Source organism: Sinocyclocheilus anshuiensis, unplaced genomic scaffold (assembly GCF_001515605.1).
Source record: "Sinocyclocheilus anshuiensis isolate Anshui unplaced genomic scaffold, SAMN03320099.WGS_v1.1 scaffold542, whole genome shotgun sequence".
Taxonomy (NCBI): Eukaryota; Metazoa; Chordata; class Actinopteri; order Cypriniformes; family Cyprinidae; genus Sinocyclocheilus; species Sinocyclocheilus anshuiensis.
The window spans coordinates 2,034,635-2,047,111 of record NW_015547685.1 but is presented as its reverse complement, the minus strand read 5'-3'; the positions used below and the strand labels follow the sequence as shown (position 1 = coordinate 2,047,111).

At 39.8% G+C, this 12,477-nt stretch overlaps 2 protein-coding genes across 3 annotated transcripts in view; both read left to right on the top strand.

Annotated features, from left to right (window-relative positions):
• The window catches only part of LOC107703267 (MAM domain-containing protein 2-like), a 21,559-nt gene extending 15,214 nt beyond the window's left edge, over positions 1-6,345 (top strand). Inside the window, exons 10-14 of one of the 2 annotated variants that reach the window (XM_016505824.1) lie at positions 2,269-2,365; positions 3,230-3,385; positions 3,481-3,734; positions 3,949-4,033; positions 5,936-6,345. In XM_016505824.1, the coding sequence (XP_016361310.1) occupies positions 2,269-2,365; positions 3,230-3,385; positions 3,481-3,734; positions 3,949-4,033; positions 5,936-5,997 (654 nt within the window). In that variant the 3' untranslated portion in view covers positions 5,998-6,345. Of the gene's footprint in view, positions 1-2,268; positions 2,366-3,229; positions 3,386-3,480; positions 3,735-3,948; positions 4,034-5,935 lie in introns of those variants that run through there. The other variant, XM_016505826.1, reaches the window with a different exon arrangement.
• Positions 6,346-6,874: 529 nt separating this feature from the next.
• Positions 6,875-10,405, top strand: LOC107703232 (uncharacterized family 31 glucosidase KIAA1161-like). The gene is made up of 3 exons (XM_016505780.1): positions 6,875-6,950; positions 7,820-8,237; positions 8,321-10,405. The coding sequence occupies exons 2-3, from the start codon at positions 7,957-7,959 to the stop codon at positions 10,098-10,100; spliced, it is 2,061 nt and encodes a 686-aa protein (XP_016361266.1). The 5' UTR covers positions 6,875-6,950; positions 7,820-7,956; the 3' UTR covers positions 10,101-10,405.
• The last annotated feature ends 2,072 nt before the right edge of the window (positions 10,406-12,477 follow it).

The window sequence follows — 12,477 nt, the reverse complement described above, 5'->3', positions numbered from 1 at the left end:
GCCTCGGGACTCCACTCCTCCGGCTGCGCCTCGTCCCTCCGGCTCTGTCAGGCTCCTCCTTCCCTTCGGCTCCACCTCGGTCCTCTGTCGCTCCGGCTCCACTGCAGCCTTCCGGATCCACGCCGGATCCACTTCCGGATCCATCCTTTCCTCCACCATGGCTCCTCCCTCCGTCTGCTCCACCGTGGGTCGCCTTCATGGCTGTGGCCTGGGTCCTGCCTTGCTCCGCCTAATCCAAGTCCCTTCTGTCTCCTCCCTCCGTCTGGTCCACCCTGGCTCCTCCTGTCTCCTCCCTCCATCTGGTCTGCCCTGGCTCCTCCTGGCTCCTCCCTCTGTCGTCAACACCCTGGACTCTGTCTGCCGGCCCTCTCCTGGTTGTCCGTCCTCAGCCCGACCCTCCATTAGGATTGTCTGCCTACCTTCCTGCCAGCCCTTTGCCGTCCCCTGTTTTCATCCCAAGTCCACTCCTTTGTCCGCCCCCTAAGTCCCCCTCCCTCCCACCCTTTGTAGTTTCTGCGGTGCGAGGTCGCACCTTCCGGGAAGGGGGCGAACTGTCACACCCCTGGACTGTCTGTGTGTGTTTTGTTCCCCATGTGCTCTCCGTGACCCAGTTTCTGTCTCCCATGTGTGATTGTATGATTTGGTTCAGGTGTGTCTTGTCTACTACCCCTCGTTTAGCCCTGTATTTAAAGTGTTGTCTGTCCCATGTTTCCTTTGTCCGTTAAAAAAAAAACATTTTAAAATATATTCAAATAGAAAACAGTTATTTAAATTGTAAATATAATTTCAAAATATCACTGTTTTACTGTATTTTTGATCAAATACAGAAACTTGGTGAGGATATGACTTCTTTCAAAATTATGAAAAATCCTACTGACTCCAAACTTTTTAACGGTACTGTAAATTGAACAACATAAAGGTTTACAATAAGTGTTCTTCAGATTATAGGTTAGAAAAGGACATTGTCCTGAATGATAAGCACAAATTCAGTTTTGATATTTTTTGGTATTTTCTTGTCACTTTTCAAAATGACAAGCCATAACCAATCTTTTATTGAACTTTGGGTCACCCTGTGTGTGAAGTCCTGTTATAATCTCAGGGATTCTGATAAGTGAAGAGCAAGACTCTTAAATGGAGTGTCTGTCTACAGGCAAACCACATCAAATCCTCATTAATAGTGTTTCCATTTGTTGAATATTTTGTGCCTCCTCAAAATGTCAAAGCCATTTAAGAGAAAAACCACAAAGAAATCAAAGAGTTTTAAACTGAGGTCTGTAAATTACATGGGTTATTTGTAATGTCTCTTTTAAAATAGTAATTCTTTTCAAGTAACTTTGAATGGATGTTTAATAGACCCTTTTTTTTGTTTTGTTTCTGAGTAAAATTATGTGCTGTATTACAAGAGTTAGGACTAGTTTAGGACTACTAGACACTGATCTCCCTGTTTTAACTATTTGTCATTATGGACTTTTTTATCTTAAAGGGGTCCTATTATGCTCTTTTACAAAGTCTTGATTTTGTTTTGGGGGTGTACTAGAGCATGCTCTCATGCTTGGTGGTTCGAAAAACGCATTATTTTTCACATAATTTACATTATTAAAATACCTTTCTCCCCATCCTGGCACAAACAGCTCGATTAGTTCCGGCTTTGATGACGGTCCACCTTCCGAAAAACAAAATGTGTTATGATTGGTTAGCTATCCCAGTGCGTTGTGATTGGCGAACTGCTTAGACGGTGTTTCAGTACTGCCACGCCCCTTGCTCCGTCTTTCAACAAAAGCTTTTTGGCGAATCCGGCAGGCACTGTACTCCCTCATGTTGTGGAAGCTGTCCTCAGTAAAATGCGCAGCACACAATAGCAAATTGGGGTTATAATGCTCAGGGACAGAGTTAAAAAATAAATTGCAACCACTGTTTCCTGACATCATCCGCTTTCGGAAGCCCAAACAAAGAGCACGGAGGTGAAAAAAATAGCGTTTCAGGTGGTCGCTCAGCGACGAGAAGCTGTAGCGAATCAGCTCATGGGGAAATATGAATAATTAATCATAAATATCACAAAGCCCGGAAAACAAACGCTGTAGTCCAAATGAGCCGTTTGTTGTAGTTCTTGAAAAGGGATTTTTTAAAAACGAAATATCTCCCTTTGGAGTGGACTTTGAGATTTTTAACTTTCTAGATCTTTTTTAAACCCAAACATACACACTACACACTGACTAAAATTTTAAAAAGTGAAAAAGCATAATAGGACCCCTTTAACTTCCCTTTAAGGTAGCATTTGTCAGCATCTGCAGAAACTTCTGGGACTGTGGGCTTGTGTCTCTCGATGACATCTCAGTGACCCTTGGAGACTGTCGGGTTACTACAGGTACTTCTACCCTTTTGACATTGAGAAAAAGCCCTGTTCAGATGGTAATTGTGTTTCATGGTGATGTAAGTTAATCCCAGCTTTTACAGGGTGATTTTATCGCCATTTTTGCTCCCACCGCCCACAAGACAATTACTGGTTGAATCACCTACTGTTTTTAACAAACACCAGGGTCATGTGGTACCGTCCAAATCCACATTTCTAAATTTAAAAGCATTAATTATTCCTAAAGGCATTTTGGAGATCCTTTTTGACTATTGCCAAGTGCCATATGGTCACACTGTGTGGTATTGTGTGTATTTTTAGTACAGCAGAGGCTTGTATCACATAAATCTTGAAATTATTCACATTAAGCTTCATGGCTGCTTCACCACTGTGAGATAGTAAACGGTCAAATTACATAAACCTGGATGGGTGTTTGTTCTTCCTTTTAATAATAAAAGTGACTCACAGGGGTTCGTCTAAAACTGTCCCCATATTTAGAATTGTCCAAACCATAACATTGTGTTTGACCCAGTTGCTTTTATGGAAGTAAACCCCATGACTTGTAAAAGATTTAAGCAGATGATTGTTCTAATAAAGGGTAAACTGTATTACTTGCTTGGCAGAAGCACGTTTTAAACAATGTGGCTTAGGAAATGGGCAAGGCCCTTGTCTAAGGTTCTTAAATATTCTGTTTATAGACATATATTACATGCCAATGGAGAACATCTGCCCTCACAAACATAGGCATTAAATGGGCAGTGCCGGCTGCGGTGGACAGAAATAGACAATCTTTTAACCATTTCACTCAGATGTAAAAAAGCCTAATATGGTGGAAGTTTACTATTCCAAAGCAGGTCACCCTTTTTGTGCTCTGTTTAGGACCTTTGAATCCACCTCCTGGACATTGTAGCTTTGAAACTGGGGACTGCGGCTATACCCAGAAAAAGAAAGCTAAGAAAGGACATTGGTTACGGATCAGGGGACAGACCCCCACATCTTACACAGGACCCAAGGGGGACCACACCTTAGGAGTAGGTGAGTCAAATTTATGCTTCAGCATGAAATGCTTTATTAACATTGCTGATGTCATGAGACAGTGCACACTAAGTCTTTCCTGCTCTGACTTCAAGGCTACTACATGTACATTGAGGCGTCTCACATGTTACCCGAGCAGTCGACCGGGCTCATGTCCACTGAGCTGAGGGGTTCAACCGGACCTCATTGTCTGATCTTCTTCTACCACATGTATGGCTCAGGCACAGGAACTCTGAACGTCCTGCTGCATAAGGGGGACAGGGAGAGATTGCTTTGGACAAGACAAGGAGAACAAAGTGTGTCCTGGATGAAGGCCACGGTGGATTATGAGTGTTACACAAGGCACTGGGTTAGAGACACACTCTTACTCTCTTTGTTGTTGAAAGATGTCTTTGAAAAACATCTTTTATAATGTCAATATCAAAGTAACCATTTGATCGCTCAGGTAATGGTACTTGAGGTGCCAAGAAACTGATGGAGTGTCACTTTGAACATTACTGTGTTGCTTTTTTTTGCATGTAAAAATTCACTGAAAGGTTTAATGTCTCCCTAATTGTTTGCAGATTATATTTGAAGCTGTCAGAGGATCCTCAATAAGGAGTGACATTGCAATTGATGATGTTGTGTTTAAAAAGGGACCGTGCAAAGGTGAGTAAACAGTTTAGTACCAAAATGACAATGCAGCATTTTTAAAATATATTTTTCTAAATAAAAGTTTTTAATGACTGCAGTGGCATAAAAAAGTCAAAATATCTGATCTTTGAAGAGACTCATTGACTTTGACATTCATGAGGGTCTGCAGGGATCCTCCTTCCATGTTGGTTGGACCGCATGACCAAATTTGTAATAAAACTACTACTACTACACACACACACACACACACACACACACACATAGTAGTACTTTTTACTACCGTATTGTTTTAAGTTATAATGTATAATATATTATACGTTTATAAAATGTACATGACTAATTATTTAGTCATATTTAGTAATTAATTATTAATGAACATTTAGTAATAATCATACTTTTAATAATAAGATAAGATTATGATTATGCCAAACTTATAAATAAATTATAAGAATTTCTTAAAAATATGCAAAAAATATACAAAAAAGAGACATACTCATCATAAAAGAGGTCTGTTTAAGTCATTGCATATGTGAACTGCATTTTAAGTTAACTTTTTTATATTTATATTTTGTCAATTTCTTTCTATTAAGCATTTTATACTTTTGAATAAAATAATAGATGTCATGCTCTAAAACTTATACAATTAAAAATTAATTTCAATTAATATGAATGGTTACACAAATGTCTTCTTGTGTGCTGTAGTATGTGAAGTCAAACGCATAACCTGAAAGTTGAACAGTAAGTGTCAGTTGTTCATGCGTCGACAGGGGCATGTCCAGGATTTTATACTCGGGGTGGCAAAGGGGGGCAAGAGCAGAAAGAGGGGTGGCAACTAGGCTTGCCAAGTAACACCAGTTATAGCTGTTACGAGGAACGATTGGTATAAAATTTTATACCAATCTAAAGGGGAAAACAATGAAACTTGACAACAATAGTTCCTATAATAATGTCCTAACAAACAGAATAGCCTTAAATAAAGTATAGTTGTCAATTAAGTCTGTGCAATGTCTCTCTACTAATAATGAAGCTGTGGGTTTAAATTACTTCAAAAACAAAGAAATATATGCTATAACGTTTCAGTTTCTAAGCTGTTTTATTGATCACTGGACAGCGTTGACAATAAGTTTTGTTTCTGTGTGCGCGTGATCCTGGATATGCAAGCTACTGTCTGTATACGTGTGTGTGTGTGTGTGTGTGCGCGTGTGCTGCAATCAGGCAGCACCAGTTTAGAACGGCTATTAGAAAAGCCTGTTGTCTTTGCTGTACAATAAAATGTGCAATCACCTAATCAATATTCCTTAAGAACTATGCAGAACTTCCCACACTTGTCCATCGACGTCTTCATAACTTTCACCTTCTTTCTGATTTGAGTTATCCATTAGTGTCAAGCTAGCTAATGCTTATTTTATCGTGTGAATTCTTGCTAAAAAGCAGTTGTATAATGGGCTGCTGGCATTAACTGTGCTCGTGGTGGAGTGGCAGTGGAGCGCTATCTGAGCGAGCGAAAACCTGAAACTCAGACTTTCCAAAAAATTCTTGTTCAGTCAAAATCACGCTGCTCTGCTCCACTCACATACTCTGCTTTGGGATGGCAAAGCTCATTTTTAGGGTGGCAACCGCCAGCCTTGTGGACACACCTCATCTTCTTTTATTTGATGTATTGCAGTAGGTTGTGAGAGGTGAGATCAGGTGACTGCACTGCAGTAACAGCAGGTGGGGGGAGCATGTGCTTTCTTTACTGCAGGTCTCATTGGGGTTTGTCTATGAAGGGATCACATAGGCCTACTGTTACTGCAGCTATCTGAATCTGTTAACAGCAGCAGTAATATGGCAGCCTGTAAGACAGAGAATGTATTTGTACATATTATGTTTATAATACATATAAATCTCTCTCTATTTATTTCTCTCTTTCTCTAGATCCTGGAGACAGCATCCCATACTCAGGATTTTCTGAAAATGTTAATGAAATTGAGTACTGAGTGAGGCCCAGGAATGCTGATATGTGTTTGTTTTTATTTGTGTGTCACTGGGGAAGGGGAGACTGGGAGAAAGAAAAGAACATTTGATACCTAGACTCAACAGTGTTCTGCAGATTCTGGTCATGCATGACTACATAGAAAGGCACACGCTTCGTTGTTCTTTCTTATAAGGTGGTATGCTGTGTCTAGATCTCGATATAGCCTGATATTTTTGGATCATTGGGACAGTGACTGTCTTATTTTTGTGTATTTTGTTTAGAGATTATCAGAAAATACTTTACATTTTTGTAATGTGTTGACATTGCTCAGCAGCAAGCTGCTAGGTAGCAACAATTTTTAAAAAATTGTCCAGGGTAAAAAAAGGTTTGGACTAATGCCAGAGTTCAGGTCATGGGTTGTATACATGCTCACTCACAGTGTTTCATTTATTAAACAACTTTTTAAAAGGAAAACGTCTTTGTCAGTTCTTGTAGATTCCCATTAGAATCACAATACTGTAAACTTACACTTAAATATTAATTTCTTGCAATCTCTCATAAAAGCTTCTGGAAATACAAGTGAAGCTGTTGATGCTGTTTTACAATGAGAAATCAATATAAAATGAAAGTTTTTTTTTCTTATAATTTACTCCCATCTAGTGGAATACTTGTGTTATGGAACATACAACACCTGGTTGAAACGTTTTTCGAAATTATGGTAAAATACCATTCTACACGCTAACTAATACAACTAAATATTCTTTATTTTCCTGACCTACATACAGACCCCCCTCCCCACCCTGTTTGCTTTCCTTACATTTTGATGTTCTCATCAAATAAAAGATTTACACCACCTCTTACAATACTACATTACCCATGATGCACACAAACCGGTCGAACTTGCTTCTGATGTGTTCATGAACGTTCCGAGCAACAGAGTTTTGACCGATGTGCAGTCGTAATGTCGATTTCAGAGTAAGTTTATTTATTATTTATTGAAAAGTTTAGCTGGCGAGCTGTACACAAATAGGAATTGAGTGAAAGGAAAATATTCACATAGATTTGTATTGTAGTGTTTCCTTCTGAATGAACTCAACTAGACACAAAATGGAAGTAACTGGTGAAAATGTATTACTTATTGCATAGATATGTGAGGGGTCATACCATAAAACAGAACTTAATCGTCTTTGTGCTTCCTCAAGTGAACACCTTAAAAACTGGAATGAACTTGATGTGTTATCATCTGCGTGACTTAATCGCTAGTTATCAAGCAGCAGTGTTGTGTCAGGCGATGTGTCAGAAAGCACTTGCTAAGTGATATTCCTTTTCTGTGCTAAGGGGGATTAGGATGAATCTGCTAAATTGCTAAAACTAATATTTTCCACAATCACACAACCCTAAAATTGTAATCACATGTGTCTAAATTATAGCAGTTGCGTTTATTCTGTTGTAAATGTCCATCTAATCAATAGTGTGCCTGTTACAGGACATCACAACACTGTATTGGAAATTCTGTGTTCAATACATGCCTAGACGACTGTTCAGCTGCTGTAGTGTAACAGCAATAGCTTGAATCCGCTTTTGTGTCTCACAGATATGAAGAATTTTAGTTTTTGTGAGAAAATTCTCATTTACTCACCCTCACACACTTCCAACCTATATACAGGTTTGGAATGACTTAAGTAGTAAATGATGATAGAATCTTCATTTTTAGGTTAACTATCCATTTAAAAATGGATAAAAATGTTTTATCTCGGGAGTCATATTATATCACTTTCAAACATTGCATTTTTTTTTGCTTATTTTTACATATTATTCCTTTTAAATTGTCTCAATATGTCTAGGCATGGCAGAAGTCATCATGGCCAGCTGCTACTTCAACCATGTGCAGCCCATGTGCAGTACACCTAAAACAGTCTACTTTCTGCTCATGAGTTAGAAAGATTTTACAGAAGGCTGTGTGCATAAGAGTGTTGTGAAGATGTACCAGATCGTATCATCAACTGTTGGAGATTTTGGCATTGGTGCCATGAGCCATTACTCACCACCTAAGCAGAAGAGAGTTGGTAGACCAAGGCGCCCAGTGATAAAAGCGAGTGTGCTTGGAGTCATACTGGTTCTTGCTGCGATTGTAGCATGGTGCTACTACTCCGCTTCTCTCCACAAGGCCAACCTTCTGACAACTGAACGACTGGATCTTAACAAAGATGGTTTTTTCATCCGAAACCAAGCTGGGGTTGTCATTTTCAAAATGGCATTCAGGTATTTTGTTTAAATATCCTATTTACACTTGTAATTACATAATTATGATTAGAAGTCACATTGTTTTTAATTGTGCATTTTAGGTCTGGAACCCTTGATCTGGACTCATGTTCAAAAGAGGGACAGATTCTCAGATGTGACAAATCCATAGCTGGAAATATACATTTCTTCATAGAAACGGTAAAGCCTAAAGACACAGTTGAGTGCTATCGTGTGCGCTGGGATGAGCTGGAGGAACATCGGTTGGTGGAGCATGTCATGTCCTGCAGTGGATCACACTGGTACGGTGGTGCGGAGACTTGGTTGCAGCATTGGCCAATAGTATTAAAAGGACAGCAAGAACCCAAACCTTTCATTACAGGCGATATCCATTCGAATTATCAGGCATTTGGTGGCATCTTAGAGCGCTACTGGCTTTCTTCCAATGCTACGGCCATAAAAATTAATGATTCTGTTCCTTTTCACCTTGGCTGGGATGAAACGAACAGAACTCTGTGGTTCCAAGCTCGATACGATGACAGCCCTTATAGGCCAGACCCCGGTAATCCCCATCATGTGACACTTAGCTATCGTGTATGTGTCGGGCATGACATCACCTCTATACACAAGTACATGGTACGTCGATATTTCAACAAGCCCAATAAGGTTCCCTCAGAAGCTGTTTTCAGACAACCAATGTGGTCTACAAAAGCTCTAGAAGAAGTCAACGAAGAAAGAATTTTGAAATATGCATCTGATATTCAAAAAAATGGCTTCAACTGCAGTCACCTGGAGCTGTACGACAGATATACTAGTGGCTATGGGGAGTTTGAGTTAGATCCCATCAAGTTTCCCAACGCCTCAGCCATGTTTCAAAAACTTAGGGATGATGGATTCCAGGTAACCTTGTGGACTCATCCATTTGTCAACTATAATTCTGTCAATTTTGGTGTTGGAGTAGAACAAGGACTGTTTGTACGAGTGCCCGGTAGCCAGCTTCCTGCATTGGTGCGTTGGTGGAATGGTATCGCTGGCATTTTGGATTTCACAAATCCAGAAGCTCGGGACTGGTATGCCTTGAATCTCTGCACCCTCAAGAACAAGTATGGAGTGGTATCTTTTAAGTTTGATGCAGGAGAAACAAGCTACTTACCCCAGCAGTTCAGTACCTTTGTTCCTCTGCAGGATCCCAGTACTTTTACTCGCCGCTACACTGAGATGGCACTACCGTTCAATGACCGTGCAGAGCTGCGGTCCGGCTATCAGTCTCAAAACATCTCCTGCTTCTTCAGAATTATAGACCGTGACTCACTATGGGGATACACCCTAGGCCTCAAATCTATAATTCCAACTGTACTTACTATAAGTATTCTTGGCTACCAGTTTATTCTGCCAGACATAATAGGCGGAAGTACAACCTCTAACCTCACTGGCCTTCCAGATCGTGAGCTGTACATCCGTTGGCTAGAGCTCTCAGCTTTCATGCCAGCCATGCAGTTCTCACTTCCACCATGGCACTATGATGATGAGGTAGTGAATATCGCCAAGAAGTTCACTGCTCTCCATGAGTCGCTTGTAGCCCCTCGGGTTCTGGAGCTTGCTGGGGAAGTGCTGTACACTGGGGATCCCATCATTCGCCCTCTTTGGTGGATTGCAACAGATGATGAGGCAGCTTACAAAATTGACTCTCAGTTCCTGATAGGAGATGACCTTCTGGTGGCACCTGTACTTGAACCAGGCAAGCAAGAAAGAGATATATACCTTCCTGCGGGCAGGTGGAGAAGTTACAAGGGAGAGTATTACAAGGGAGACAAAGGACCCATATACCTTACTGATTATCCAGTGGACTTGGATGAAGTTGCTTACTTTGTGTGGTCAGGATAGTTGTAAGTAGGTACAGGATGAGCCCAAACAAAACCCCAAGTCTGCTAAATACTGATCTGGCCATACCATAACTTATTTGTACAATCATGTGACTTTTAAACAAAATGAATAGTTTGTATACTAATAGCACCAGCAAGGTTTATGTTGTAGTTTGTCCATATGTTGATAATGCATACGTCTCAAGAAATAGGCTTCTCAGAAAATAGGCCACCCACCTGTCGCAAAAAAAATTGTCATTATTATGGTTTCTGATCATTGTGAGTAAAATATCAGCACATTTTCAGTTTAAAGCAAAATCCAGTGAAAACCACATGATGAACTTATTTTTTACATTTATTTATTTATGACATGTTTTTGTGAAATTTGTACATGTAGTTTACTTGTCTTTTCGTTTGTTTCCCATTGTGTCAAAATCTATTTAGAAATAAGCAACAACCTTACTTGAATGTACAATGAAGGATGCAACTAATTTAAAGGGAATACTTTCTGCTGTTTTATAACATTTGCTTATTCACTGAAGTCCAAAATGAAATCAGTTAAGATTTCTTGGTCCATAATTAACTTCTTATTATTGACATTTTGCCACCCTCAGCTCAACTCATAAAATAAAATACAAATGGTATAGACATATTTATATTAATATACAGACACAAAGATCAAAGATGTTTAATTTCTTGAAACATGTATCGTTATGTTGGATGTTCTATCGAAAGCACTTTTCAGTTTTGTTTTTGATCGCTTCTCTTAATGACTTTGAATGTGCTACCCAAAATGATGGACCTCTTTTCCCCACATGGGGAATTAGCTCAAATGGAGCGCTCGCTGCGCAATCGATGCCCGCATTCTCCAAATATTTCTATTTATACATCCATGTCCTAATTATATAGTCTGGGACTGGGCCCAATTTTAGTTTTAACTGGTCATATATTTAGCGAGACTTTGAGCTGACAAGGATCAGTGCACATTTCAACTACAGCCCCAAAAGCGTGCAATTAAACGTAACTACCAGCAGATGGCACTTCTGCCACATATCAACACTCCAAATCTAATATCATGTAACTGCCCATCCTCCATACATTTGTATTAATTGTACTGCAGCTTAGAACTAACACAATAGCTTTTTTTTTTTTTTTTTGTCATATTGAGTTTTGTTTAAAAAATGTCTTGGCTGAGGTTATGCTGTTTAAATCCGTTTTTAGGTTTGAAGGTTTGAATGAGAGAAGTTCATACAGAGAAGGTGGGAATGCACATGGCAGATGAAGAAGGAAGAGAAAACCCAAAATGTTTTTATTTTTAATGTACAATCCCACCCCATTCCCTCTTATTGTGTATGATGTAGCATGGAATTTAAGATTTTAAGAATTTTCTTTTTGTAGTTTTTTCTTGTGTAAAAAAAAATGTTTCAAATAATTAATCAGTTTTAATTAAATAATGTAGTCTAGTTGTCTGTAAATGGTGTATTAAATGTCTCTCCATCTCTGTTCAGTCCCTTTTTCGTCCACAACTCATAATTTTACACCAAATACAAATATTCCACATAGTTAAGACAATAATTTCCCTCTAATACACCATAATTCATACATATTGTTCTTTTTTTAATTTTCTTTTTGTTATCGGTGTCTTGTCACTGTCACGTGCCACTGTGCTGTGGAAAGTTCTGTCACCAAAACAAATTCCTCATATGTGTAAACATAGCTGGCAATAAAGCTCTTTCTGATTCTGATTCTGATAGCTTCTCTTAGCCCATGCTGATAAAACATCTAGGATAGTATGGCCACTGCTCCCCTCTTGCTGGAGAACAAAGAGAAAGCTGACCAATCTCATCTAGCTTCACAAAGCGGAAAGAAACAGACACAAAACAAGAGATTGGACCAACCCCAACACGACAGCAAGTATTTCAGCTTCCTGGTGCCAAGTGTACGGTTCACTGTCCGGTCACATGAATCTGTCAGTTTAGCACGTCTAAAGCAGGAATCAGCACCTCGCTTCCATGTGGATACCACAGCTCGAGGCCCCAAGCATTGCCTGGCTCATTATTCCCCAAGGAAGGTCACGGCCCTGCCCGTCAGAGCGGAACCTGCCCACTAATTAAGCACGCTGTTTTTGGCACTGGACGTGTCGTGTGTGGGACGCTTTTTTGGGATTAAGGCTGCTCATGTTCACTTTTCATAAATGGGCAGCTGAGCAGATTTACACCAGGGCCTCCCTCTTCCTTAAAAAACAAATGAAGTCTTAAGCTCCTGTTATATTCTACAATGCATAAACCAAGTAGAGACTGGACTGGATGATGCCGATTGCTTTAAACGCTGTCATGCTGAAAAGACATAGTCAGTGTTGTAGTGCTGATCTGTTGACGATGCTCCTCCACAAAGGGAGA

Excerpts from the sequence above, each read along its gene's own strand:
- LOC107703232 (XM_016505780.1), top strand. The coding sequence starts at position 7,957 with ATGTACCAGATCGTATCATCAACTGTTGGAGATTTTGGCATTGGTGCC. Across the intron at positions 8,238-8,320 it reads ATTTTCAAAATGGCATTCAG|GTCTGGAACCCTTGATCTGG; the intron begins GTATTTTGTTTA and ends TGTGCATTTTAG.